The following is a 13,766-nucleotide window of genomic DNA, read 5'->3' as shown; positions in this document are numbered from 1 at the left end:
CTAGCAATTTTGACTTGTTCAATAGGTGACTCACCATCAGCAAGCAAGCCTCACTTTTGCTAACTGAGACTGGCTGAGACTGCCACCTTATTCTATAGACATGTTATTAACTGTTTAGAAAATGATTTTACCAGGAATTTAACATGTCTAATATACTTCTGCACTTGATCCAAAATAGAAAAGATAACATTACAATTATTAGGCATATATTTAGTACAGGATAAAAGTACAGCATTTAATATTAACTAATGTATTACTTAATGCATAAGGATTCAGAGTTGCCATTATTAGTTTTGAGTTTCAGGTTTGTAATACTTTACATGTTATCTCTCCATGAGAGCAGGCCATAATGCCAATTGTGTTTAAGTTTTACTTACAGTCTCCTGGTATCATGGCTCCACTTAGCATGTTCTTCAACGCAGTGAGCAAGTTGCAGCATCCTTCATCTTAGAGAGATTTTCCAGTATTCTACTAGCCTGGTGCATAGCGCTCTCTGGCACCATGGAACAGTGCCAGTCTGGAAGCGATATCCATTGTACACTTGGCTGTACCGAGTCATTATTGGCTGCAGGAGCTTGAAACTGCAATATAGTTTCCATCAACTTCAGGAGCAGAACCAGAGACTGATATAGCACATATTTTTAATTGAGGGGTCAGTGACCAGCCTAGCCAATAACTCATATGGAGAGGCCACCTGTAATATATACAAGGCCTGGTTCGAATGCACAAGAGTTTGACAATGTTAAAGTTTATTCCTTGTTTTATATATATTTTAAACAACTTAACGCAATACATATATCAAATGACTATTTACTTACACAATTTTACTATGAAGATAACAGTAGGTACTTTACTTTAGTAATAGAGGAAAAATATTATTTTTCATTGTTAGAATGAAAACAGAATATTTCCAATAGAATCAAGACAACTTTTTATTACCATTTACTTAAATGTGTATTTTGCAGTGGCCTTCAGACAGGTTTATTATCATGAAGTTATTTCTGCTACCAATACCAATCTAAGTTTCTTTAGTTAACAATGACTTCTACAACTAGAACTATTTAAACATTTTCAGTTTGGAAGATGTTTTACAAACTCTTTATAATTGACTATAACCGCATTGACTAGACACCTCATGTTTAAATAAACTTACTAAATTACAATTACCAATGAAAGAAATTTACTCTTTATTTAAGAGAGCATATCTACAATCTTTTCCCTTTAGCCTAATTTCACCAATGTGAACTTACAATTTTCACTTACAATTTTCATTACCGTAAAGATTTGTACATATGTTAATTTAGTTTATAAATTAACTATGGGAGATTACACTCAAGTTAAATAAAATTGAAACCATAATAGTTTATGCAAGGAATGTTCTCTTTTTCCCTTACAGGAAGCTAAAAACTTCTTTTCTTTAAGTTATGAAAATTATTAATTTAAAAGCATAACTGACTACCAGGTTTTAAAACACATGCATACTGACTACCAGGTTTCAAAACACATTACACAATTACTTAATTTTTTAAAATCATAACCCAGGAAAGATCTCTCCATAGTTTTATGGACTTTCCTTTACTTACTGAAATTTGTTAATAGAGCCACTAATTACCTTATTTTGTTGGAAAGAAATCTTCTGGAAGAAAATAAGGCTCACCAGATTGTGGAGAAGAAAATACTTTATTCTCAATCTTGCAAGAAGGGGCGCAGAGCCAGATATGGCTGGTGCCCCGAACAAAGAAAAATGACACAATTTATACCCCTAAGCCTAGCATGCAAGCTCTTCCTGTTTTTCCATAGATTGGATACTTCAGAAGTTACAGCTTATCTGAGATTTAACTTTCCCACGCAAAAGTTTGATTTAACTGCTTCTTCTATCACATTCCAACCATTTTAGTTTTTACCTGCTCCCCCCCTTTGTCAAATAAGGAATAGAATTTAGTGCTGAAATGGCACCGACTTAGTTAGCTCCTTCTTGGGCATCCTTCCACTGCCCATAGGACTGGCCTAAACTGGTCTCCTCCACTGCTGTCCAACCCGGGAGTGGGAGACTGAGGCAGCAGGCCGCTGGGTTACATCAACATTTTTCTTCTGTGAAAATTAACTTAATCTTTGTTTTTTTTTTTTTTTTTTTTTTGTTTTTTTTTTCTAATTTATGGCTGACAAAGGTTTAAACTGGGAAATTACCAGGCAAACTGATTCTTAATTCCCTAGCCTAGTAGATAGGTTTAATCTGCCACACCTAGTCTTGCCTTAAAAGCTCTTGCAAAGAGGAGGCCTTTTCCCAATTGTTTCCATAATCAGATTTCTATGACTTTTTCATCCTGCTTAGTTCAATTTGGGCTTTAAGAATATTTATAAATATAACTGCATATTTTTTAACAATTTGAGCAAATAGGCAGACATGAATAGTTTGACACAACAACATGACTTTAGTTACTTTAAACTTTTCAAAGACTTTTGAAACTCTTCTTAATTTGCCCTATGACCATGCAGTTTACCACAAGAATTTTCTTTCTTACTTAATGGATTGTAATAACCAAAATGTTCTCAATGCCTTAGCACCATTTTGTTTTAGAACTTTATATTTTACCTTGAAATTAGCAGAATTTTGGATAAGCAACAAGATTAGTTTTATATATATTTACTGAGGCTATTTGAAGCCTCAGGGAGACAGACTGCTTTCTCTCATGAATTGCCACTCTTAGGAACACTGACCGTCAAGGCAGGAGACTTCTCCCCCTCCACCCCCCTTTTGGTTTTGGAGATAATAAAACTCCAGTGGCCATTTAACCTTATTCTATCAGGCAGCCATTTATTTAGTTTACACTTGAATTCATGAGAGAAAGGGTTACTAATACCAGAAGAGGAGACAGTGATGTCCCAGCTCTTCTCAATTATGAAATAACCACAGGCAAAGGCCAAGGGCGAGGTTAGGCCTGAAGCAACCATAAACAAAGGAAAGGTTAGTGTAGAATTTACACTTAAATAATAGTTTCAGGCTAAATTCACCCAGCTATAATCTCAGTTATTGTCTTTCCACTGTTTTACAATATAAATGCATTTATAAATGATTTTAACTCTTAGTTACAGTTTTTATTAATTTTTTAAAACCTATTAATTTTATAACACCTTTAAATACCTTTCATTCAACTTATAACATATTAAATGAACTTAACCATTACTTTAATTTTTCCTTTAAAGTGAAAGAATAAATCTCTTGCAGTTAGTTTGAAATAAAAGGCTACTTTTCAGGATTTGATTTCTAGAACATAAAATGTTCTTTTAAAAGAACTCTTCTTCAAACATTGAGGATATGATGAGGTTAAAGCACAAGAAGCTATTGATAAAATATTTTCTTTGTATATTGATCTTACTCAATTTAATCATAAAAATTTCCCTTCCACAAACCTTCTACACTTTCAGTATTCATTCAGGTTCTGTCCCACACTCTACTCTTTCCAATAATCAATCATTTTATCTTAGGACAAAATCATCTTCTGTTGCCTTAACAATAAAAACCCACTCCATATATCCCACATACTAAGTTACCAGGCAAACTTCTTACAACATATAATTGCCATTAATACTAACCAAGTTTGTTAAAATAATGAACTTTTCTTCACTTTAAATACTTAGTAGCATGTAATACCAGAAACAGTTTTTTTTGGAAGCAAGTTGGCAGGGGAGATTGGCTGCCGAATAAGTTTGTTATAAAATTGCCTTTTATTATTATTATTATCAATTCAGTTTGGTTAAATAATGACTTTCTGCAATTAGCCACTTAAATACCTTAAACAATGCTTTGTAAAACTTTTATAATTATTTATACCCTTAATACAAAGTTTACCTTCACAGAACACATACTCTTACTTAAGGTTACTACAATACCTTCTAAGAACCTGAGCAGAATGCAAACGTATTTTGGCTTTGACACCCTAAGGAGGGAACTTTACTGCATTTATTCTGATTCTGCTTTTCACCTCCTTCACTTCCCCCCCTTCCAGGCAGTCAGGTGCACAACAAACAGGAATGCGGCTTATGAATAGAAGGGTGGACTCACTGGAAAGGGGCAAGCCGCTCCCCCCTTTCCAGCTTTCAGCCAAAATGGGCAGACAGAACCTACTCAAATTTGGCAACTCTCCCAGGAACCCAGCCGCCCTGACTGGGACATTCCCAACAGACTTGGGTGCTTGGCGCGGACACAGATGGCCTCCAAGCCCCGGCAAAGGGCCAGACCAGAGACAAGACACCAGAACATGCACAAACATCTAGACTCCTCAGCTTTTGCCCCAGAATCATTTCACCCCCTTGCCAATGGCAAGGGAGGGCTCCAGCTCAGCTGTAATTCTACTTCATGTAAGGACACAACTCCAACACTAACATTGAGCTGACACAGACAGAAGCACAAAGGTCACTAATCTGACTCACAAGTTTATATATTTATTTTCACCACGGCTGCCCCCACAGCCATCACAAACCTCAGAACACTTAACATTTGGTATAAAGCAAATTCATTCACAAATTAGCACCATAACAAAAGATTTCAGCTAGACTTTTCCACTGTTTAAACTTTACACCCAGACCAAGCTCCACCAGAAAAGCCGATCCATTTTCCTGTAACCAAGTTTTGTTTTCCTTAATCTAGACCAATTTCCAGGATATTAGGACTCGAACCTATAAATACCCTTCCTATTAAAATCGAGACTCCACTCCTTTAGTGGATATAAGACCAGTACCAGATTCTAACATGCAGTTAGACAAACCCAAAACACCAGGGCTTTTCCCCGGTTTTCCTCCTTTTCCCAAGCCTAGAGAGAACGGCTTCCCCCCAGCCTTCTGGGGCTACTAGGGTTCTCTCGGGAGGTGATCAGCCTCCCCTTCCTAGCAATTAAAGCTAGGGCCTTCCAGACTCTGCTCACCCGGGGAGTCTTACCTTCTTCCCTGTTCGGAGCTCTTTTTCATTCCCAGAATCTTTCTCTTCAGACCTTCCATTGCCCCTTGATTTTGTCAGGAAGATTCTGGTGGAGCCCACATCTTTTCTGGATTAAATTTAATCCAGGGGCGCCCAGATTTGGGGTTCACCCGAGTCCTCCCGGCTTCCTCGGGGATTTGGAAGGGGCAGCAAAATGCTACCGTCTCTGGCCTTCATTTATTATCCCTTCGTGGTTGCCATTAATGTTGTGGAATTTAAGAGAAGTTCAATTATTCGAGTATAGAGAGGCCAGGACTCAGGAATGATTTTGAGAAGGAAAAATGGTTTATTGACGGCCGGCCGGACTCGGGAGCTTTCTGTTTGAATCCCGAGCCCGGAACAAGATTTTCAAACGTCTTTTATACAGAGAGGAAAGGCCAAATGGTCCCTTTGTTTCAGTTCTCAATAGGCTTCAATTAGCATATATCTCTTTCACATCTTAGGTAAGCTTTTAGCAAGGACTCCAGACATTTTAGATAAGCCTTGGTTTTTGCATTTCCCCTAAATACTTAAAGTTTATAGCCCTTGCTTTGTTAAACATTTCCTGGGACTGGAGCCTGCTGGTCCCTAAGAGCAGGACTGCAGCCTCTTACCTTTTCACACCCACAAGTCAAACAACTTAGTTATCTCTGAAGAGACAAAGAGCCTTCCACCCATAGCCCACATCAATGTGATAAATAAGTTAGAATAAATAAGAATCATTTTGTATGACCCGAAGTAGAAATATTTTTAATTAATATTCTAAACTTGTGAATTTCTGAAATGGATAAACCCAATTATGACAGTATTGAATTCAATTATAATGTAAGAAATTTGTCATTGCCTGACTTCAAAGCCAAAGGTGTATTTTATTTTATTCACAGAATTTCCTTGATTGAATAAAGCAATTTTCTCTTCTGTCTAAAACACTCCTTTACTGTTATAATAATTATTTTGCCATTTAATTTTAGCTTATATTTGAATATTCTGTTTTAGTTGGTTGAACTTTTGGTGTTACTAATAGGGACAAAGGTTGTCCTCAAAAAGGTCAGTGGAGTCAGTGGTTTTTTTAAATTTTAATTTAACTTTAATTTTTGTTAATCCAGTTGACCTTACTGTACAGTATGGCTTTTGAACAAGAGAAATGCGAGAAAGAGAATGTGAACACATTAATGCACATTCCTTAGGATAAAGAATGGTGTTTTCACATTATTGAAGGGTAATTTGAAATTCTCAAATTAAAGGAAATGAGGGACTTACGGGGGAATGTTTTATGCTGAAGAGAGAAAGAAATGCTCTGGTAAATTTCTAGGATAAAGAATATTGTGATTACCTTTATTCTGTTTAGAGTAGAGTAGCTAAGATCTCAGTATGGCCTGAGCGCAGGGGAAACTTTTCCATATTTCTTATTCTATCATGGTTCATAGAAACAGACGTAGAACCTCTCTTTCCCCACTGTCCCTCCTCTCTAATATCACCTGCCACTTATCTTTACCCATCCTCTGTTTCCTTTTGAAGATTTAGGATTTATATTTCTGATCCTGTCTTTGAGTGGATGCTCCTGCAGAGTTGATTTTGAAGGTCAATTTCAGAGTCAGAAATAGAATACTACATTTCCTCTAAAATTCACTAGAAAATTGGCTTATATAAAATATATGAACACTAGCTTTTTAATTTCTATAGCAAATTGCTATTATAGCAAATTTCTTTGAATATTTCTTTGAAATTTTGAATTGTTCTGTAGGGTTTTTTGAAAATACGGCAAAATATTGTTCAGATAGATTCCGTTCCAATCTTTGGAAGCACATTGAGTGAGGTCTACAAATTTAAATCTGGTGATAGAACAAACATAAATGTATATATGGTGACATTAGTTCGATAATATGCTCAATATTATAATCCTATATTTTACTTAGTTCACAATACAGATAAGGGGTAAAATATTTCATTTTCGAACTGATAGGTTTGACATAGTGTAGAATGCATTTCAAAATAAAACCTCTGAGTTTTAGTATATCCCTATTTAACCCTCTGAGAAAAAACTTAGCTGACATATGTAGGTCCTTCCTAAAGTCATTCCAAATTGAGTTACTAAAGCATCAAAATAGAGGATACTTATTTTCCAGTTTTTCTTCAAGATTGAAATGCAAATTCATTTAAAAATAGCTATCCAAACTATGTTTAAATGAACAAGGCTAGGAAAAATATACATTTTATACCAGTAGAACTGAAGATTACTTGTCAAATGAACATGCCTAAATATAGTAATAGTAAGATAATGTTATCATTCAAGATATTAAGAAGTATTTATTATATAGAATTGATTCCAAGATTACTAACTATCCCTATACGGAGAGTCAAATAGTTGATTAGCAGCACAAATAAAAGTGTGATAGAAACACTACATAAAAATAACAAACATATCTAAAACAGTTTGAGTCTTAAATAAGTATCAGATAAGGGACACAGTCTTGAAATTTATTGAAAATATAGAAAATATTAAGTTTGAATATATGTCTAGTTGACTGATGGACTTGTTAATGGGTAAAAGCATAAAACGTCTATTCTCTGAGTCCATTCCAAGGGTAGAAGCTAAACCTGTAAAATTAAATAGTGTAAATTCTTTGACCTTAATTGAGGTCATGTTTGGTTATAAGCACTTCTGGCAGTGGGACTGTAGTCTCTAGATACTATTTCCCATGAAGAAGAATCAGGGTTTCATAAAGAAATAGTTATTTCTGGGTTAGGGGTAGGCTGCATACAAACTGAGTTTGGAACATCTTGTTCTGCCAGAGGGAAAGGAATAAGAAAAATCATATCATGAGGACACAGAAACCAATTCAAAACTTACCCATTGGTCTACTGGCCTAAGATGTGACAATTTGAGCATAAAAATAATAATAATGATTGTAATAGAAATATATCAAAATCACAAAACTCCATTAGTTTAAAAGATTATAAAAGGGAATAACTGATTTATCACTGTTGGAAGTTGCTAGGACCTTATATCATCACCCCAAAACACTGGTGAGGGGAGTAAAGAACCAAGTGTTTACCTTGTCTTTCTGTATTTACTGTATTTCAGGTAATCAAATAGTTGATGAAAAGAGATGTAAATTCACAAAAATCTAAAAGTAAATAACATTTTAGACATACTTATGAAACTGTGGATCTAGGCAATGCATTTGAATATGCTGAAAACTATTATTGAAATGTTGACGGGGATATTTATAATAGAAATATTAGGTTGACAAACTGAACACACTTATCAAAGCTGGGCATTACTAAGAATATATTAATCAGATATTATGTGTCTCATGATTTGATACAATGAGAAGCATAGGGCTGCACTTATTAACTATTTTTTCCTAAAAATAGGAAGGTAAATCTAATCAAGATTCTAGATCTAATTAACACAAAGGAAATTGAGTGATAGAGAAACAAGTTAACTGATACCATTAAGGAAGCAGTTAGGTAAAATAATCTAGCACACTATAAGCGACAAATGACTTCTCTTCTCTACCAAATAATGCCATTAACATTAAACAAAAGAACTGTGGAAAATTTAAAAAAAAATTAAGAGAGCAACCAATGTGATGTATTTTGATTTAAGCACATGAACTATGAAATGTCTCCTCCTTTTGTGTATATTCAAAAATTTCTACTGGGGAATGATCAAAAAACTTAGATTCTTGAGATTGTGTTAAAATCATTGCTCATGAATGGCTCGACCTTTTCCTTTGCATCTCAGTGAAAGCCTACCCATAAAACACCCAAGTCACCATTGCCATTGAGTTACCTCACTTAGGACAGAGTGCCCTAGCCTTACCATTTTAGAAATATTCTGCTTCTATCTTGGCAGGTAAATCAGGGCAGATTAATGAAAGGCTCTCATCCAAACAACATTCTTCAATCTACAAATATTTACACCCATCTGAAACCTGTGCCTATTTCTTAATTTTTTTGGAAATCATTGAATAAGTATGTGATTATTTAGTATCAATTAACAGCCATGCTATGGTTTGTAGTTCAATACTGTTGATACCATATATATATGTGTGTGTGTGTGCCTAATGGTGAGATCAGAGAATATAGAGGCTTGTGTAGACTGTGATTATACAGTTTTGGGTACAGAAAGCAATAATAACCAGTGTGGCAGATGTCATATTAAGTGATACCACTAAGGAACTGGTAGTCAGAACCCGAACTCTACACCAAAGGCAAAGGAAATCCCACATGGAGAAAGAAACAAAGATTAAAACTTAACTAAAGTTGATATCTGTAGCATTCCAGAGTCTCTCTCTCTTGCCTTCTTCCCCATCCCCATCTCTGTGCTTGTGTGTGTGTGTGTGTGTTTGTATGTGTGTTGCATATGTTTTGGATATAAGCTGATAGATTTGTAGCATAGGTTATGCCAGAATCAGGTTCGGAGAAGTTAAATGTTAAAAATCTGAAGTTAAATCCTAAACATAGGATGAGGATACCTACCTAAATACTTTTATCTGGTTGAAATTTGGAAAGCCTCTAAATATTTTTGATCATGGTATGTGGACTGAACTTGGAGAACCACTCCTTAGGCATTCCAAGATTTTGAGAAATCCATGCAGGGCTCACTCAGTGTCTTAATTCACTCCATTAGGAGGCTGGCAGAGGAGAACAGATGACTACCACCAAGAAAAGTGCCAGGCGTAAGCCTTAGCGATCACACTTTCACAGTAAGGTTGAGACCTCAGATTATATTCATTTTTTCCCCTTCCTTTGCTTTTGACTTCTACGTTTCTACTTTATCTTTACTTCTATATATTGGTAATCTGATTTTTTAAATTCAATCTCATAGTTTTCATATTATCCAAATACAATAATTAATATCATTTTATTAACATTGTGTTAATAACATAAATGTATGTAAATGCATTAAATTTTACTTTTATCTTTTACATTGTTTATGATATAAATCTTGCTCAATTTCAGCACTGGTGGGTATTTCTTGGGGTGTTCCTTGAAGTTATTTTGATGTCTTTAAGGAGAAATAGTTACATATACTAGAACAAAGAGATCATTTCAAATTCAATATAAGTGGTTTTGAATCCTAGTTCCACCACTTACTACTAATAATTAAGTGCTCTAAACTTTCATTTCTCCTTCTATAAATTATGACTATAAAAATAACTTTCAGGGTCATAAAGGTTTACCAATATTACACATTTTCAGGATTTTTTGGTATTCATTCTTAGTATTTCAATCAGGAATTTAAAAAGTATTTTAACAGAGAAGTTAATAGTCATGCCTTTCTTTTGTCTTTTGTTCAGAGATTAAAACCAAATATTAATTTTATATTTTATCTTCACATAATGTTCCTCATTTTGCATTGTCAGAAATATCAAATCACCATGTTGGTATACTCTCTATTTTATAACTAATATTTGGCTAGGTGCTAAGCATATAGTATGCTACAATTTGGCATACAAAATAGGCAATTCCCATGACATTTTTCATTTAGAGTAGAATACAGAGAATAAATGGGCAATTGTAATTTGGTAAGAGTTATGACCTCAAAAGATTAGTATATGACAGGAAATATGTGCCTGGGAGACCTAATCTAGGATTGGTAGTGTCGGTGGTGGAGAAGTAGGATGAGGTCAGAGAAAGCTTGCAGGTGGTATGCCATTTAAGTTTAGACTCAGAGGATTTGTGGGTGCTTGGCAGTTGGAAAATGAGAGGAAGATTTCTGCTTACAGGTGGCCAGGGTGAGCATTAGGGTGAGGAATGAGAAGGAAAGATAAAGAAAGTTGAGTACATTGAGCCATAGAAGTGGAAAGGGGTTAAGTATTTATGAAGTTATTAAATGCAGATCTTTCATTTAGGAATATTATTGTGTACATATTTTGGACTCTTGAAATGACTAAGTTTTCATTTTAACAAATAAATCATTTGATTAAAATTTTTATGTTATCCTCTGTTTCTGTTCTCTCTATCTCCTGAATATTTGTCTTGCTTTTTTTTCAAAAAAAATTATTAGCCTTCTAGTCTATTAGTTTCCTTGGAGTTACGACCATTTTTTTTTTCTTACTTGAAATACTTTATATAGTTTACATTTCATTTACACTTGAATATCATTCTTGGCCTTTTCTTTTTTCTTTTTCTTTTTTTTAATAAAAAATGTTTTGTAACAGGCATTAACTATATATCTATTTTCATTATTCTTGTATCAGGTCCTTTTTGGGAGAGTTTTTATTCACAATATATTAGATTGAATCAAGTCAATACAGTAGTAAACCTTTTGGTTTTAAAGTTTCTCCATTAATAAATGCTTGTTTGAGAAAATTAAATCTTTATGTCGATTTCTTGTTTTTAAAAAATGTATTGAAAAATGTTTAACTATTTTGTTGTTACTGCTTAGAATATATTTTTTAAAGAATATGATTTCTCTCCTCAATTGAGTAGGGTTTTTTCCAAGACATGATATGCACTTTGCCTGAATATTTTGTGTTAAATCCCCCAATCCTTTCAGTACTGGTAAGGAAATCTGGAGGGTGAAGTCAGGCTTAGATTTCCTGAAACAAATACTCTCATTATCTTAATGAAGGTTATCTTTATAAAAGAGTCTGGTTTACAGGGAAAAGCAAGGAGTAACATGATTAGGATTGATACTGAATGTAAGACTAAATCGAGATGAGGACAAGGCAAAATAATGTAGAAATTTAAGAAAATATTCTCAGGTGTCCCCCCGGCCTCCCCTCCGCCCCCCCGATTTCATCATTTCCCTAGTTCCTTGAGAGTAATAGCATTCTTTTCATTAAATCATTAAAAGCTTGTTTCACTTGTTTGTTCCTCAGGGTATAAATAAATGGGTTTAACATGGGGGAAATGGAAGTAGTAAGTATTGTTACTCCCTTATTAATGTCCATGTAATCTTTTGCTGAAGGTTTAATATATATAAAGATACAACTGCCATAGGTGATCGAAACTACAACCATGTGGGAAGTACAGGTGGAAAGGGCCTTTGTCCTTTGCTGGGCAGAGGGGAATCGCAGAATTGTTCTAAGGATATACATGTAAGACAAAACCACACACATAAGAGTCACGATGAGAATCAACACAGAGCAGCCAATAAGTATCTCTTCTATGAACAGTGTATCTGAGCATGAGATCTTCAGGATAGGATTAGCATCACAGATGAAGTGATCAATGATATTGGAGTCACAGAATTCTAGATCCAGTCCCAGGGTAAGAGGTGGGAATATGATCAACAAAGTAATCACCCAACAGCAAAAGATAAGCCTTTTGCAAACCTTTTGGTTCATGATGGTCATGTAATGCAGAGGTTTGCAAATGGCTATGTATCGATCATAGGACATGGTGGCTAGAAGAAAAAATTCTGTTATTCCAAACAGATCTGTAAAAAATAGTTGGCTTGCACAAGCATTGTATGTTATGGTCCTGTCACCTGTTGATATACTGTATAAGAATCTAGGAATGCAGGCAGAGGTGAAAGAAATTTCTAAGAAGGAGAAATTTTGGAGAAAAAAGTACATGGCAGTTTTAAGATGGGAATCCACTAATGTGAGGAAGATGATGGTCAGGTTTCCAGTTACACTCAACATATAGGTTATAAGTAGAAATATAAAAATCAGAATCTGCAGTTGTGGGTCTTCTGTCAGTCCCAGTAGAATGAACGTGGTTAGTGCTGTATGATTTTTTCCCATCCCTGGCTCCTGACTTCTTTCCAGTCTGCAGGTAAAAGTGAGAGAGAGAAGCTCTGAGACAAGGGTGCTAATGAGTTTTCTAATGGATTTTGGTTAGAAAAACCAAGCAAGATATTGAACTTGCATTTTATTTGACTGCATAAATAGTATTTTAGAACCATTCATACTCTTAGCTCTTTGGATAAGTTATTTGTTTAGTTTGAAACTGTGACTCTTAAAATTTTGACCTCAACATATGGTAAGAAATACATTTTACATTGTGATCCAGCAAGTACACACACTCAGACTCAAATATATCCAAGACAAATTTCAGAAAAATACTAATTAGATACCTTGCTCTGTGTTTGATTTTATTCTATAATCTCTCTCTCTGAAATGAATGTAAATATCACTAAATAGATTTATAGCCTATTATTTAGTGATGATCTCTGGTTCAAAAATTTAAAAAACATTGAATTGTCTTAAACATTATTCCTCCAATAATAGCATCCAATGTGTAATAGGTTCTTATTTTCCATGAAAATTTTTAAAAATTTACTCTACCTTTTAATTTATACTTGGGAATAGATTTATCTAGAGTATATATTTATTCCCCAAGGAGTGAAAAGATCATGAACATTAGGCTGTCTTTTTTTCCTAAGAAATTTTCCCTATTCACAAACTGAAATTTTGCTAAATTTTATTCATATGTTTGAAGCTTTTTCTCTTGGATAAATTGTGAACACAGCACATGGGAGGTGGTTCTAACATAAAATGCTGCTACATCCATCTGTTAATGCTGTTTGGGAGTCAGGAAACAATGTCAAAATTAGAAGTAATCTACAAAGGACATTTCTCTTAGAAAACAATCATCCCTTGGTATTTCCCATGACTTCCTCAAAATATTAATGATTTTTTTCTGATTTTCATTGTAATTCACTTTGTTGCAAAACACAGAGAGAGTGTTGATACATACCTAATTCAGTAAATAAGAGATGGAATGTTCTGTAGAAGTTGCATAAAACTGAAGAGTATTATCCTATTGTTTATGATTTCAATCTGTTTTTGGCTGAAACTCAAGGTATCTTTGTCAAGTCACTGATTTTATAATCAGTTCTACAAGTCTT

General features: G+C 34.5%; 1 protein-coding gene across 1 annotated transcript; it reads right to left on the bottom strand.

The window, feature by feature from the left end:
* Positions 1–11,718: 11,718 nt before the first annotated feature.
* Positions 11,719–12,660, bottom strand: LOC105746839 (olfactory receptor 6C2-like). Its single transcript, XM_012528072.2, has one exon. The coding sequence runs from the start codon at positions 12,658–12,660 to the stop codon at positions 11,719–11,721; it is 942 nt and encodes a 313-aa protein (XP_012383526.2).
* Positions 12,661–13,766: the final 1,106 nt, after the last annotated feature.

Source organism: Dasypus novemcinctus, chromosome 12 (assembly GCF_030445035.2).
Source record: "Dasypus novemcinctus isolate mDasNov1 chromosome 12, mDasNov1.1.hap2, whole genome shotgun sequence".
Classification (NCBI taxonomy): domain Eukaryota; kingdom Metazoa; phylum Chordata; class Mammalia; order Cingulata; family Dasypodidae; genus Dasypus; species Dasypus novemcinctus.
The sequence above is the reverse complement of the archived record's forward strand: the minus strand, read 5'-3'. Positions and strand labels throughout refer to the sequence as shown.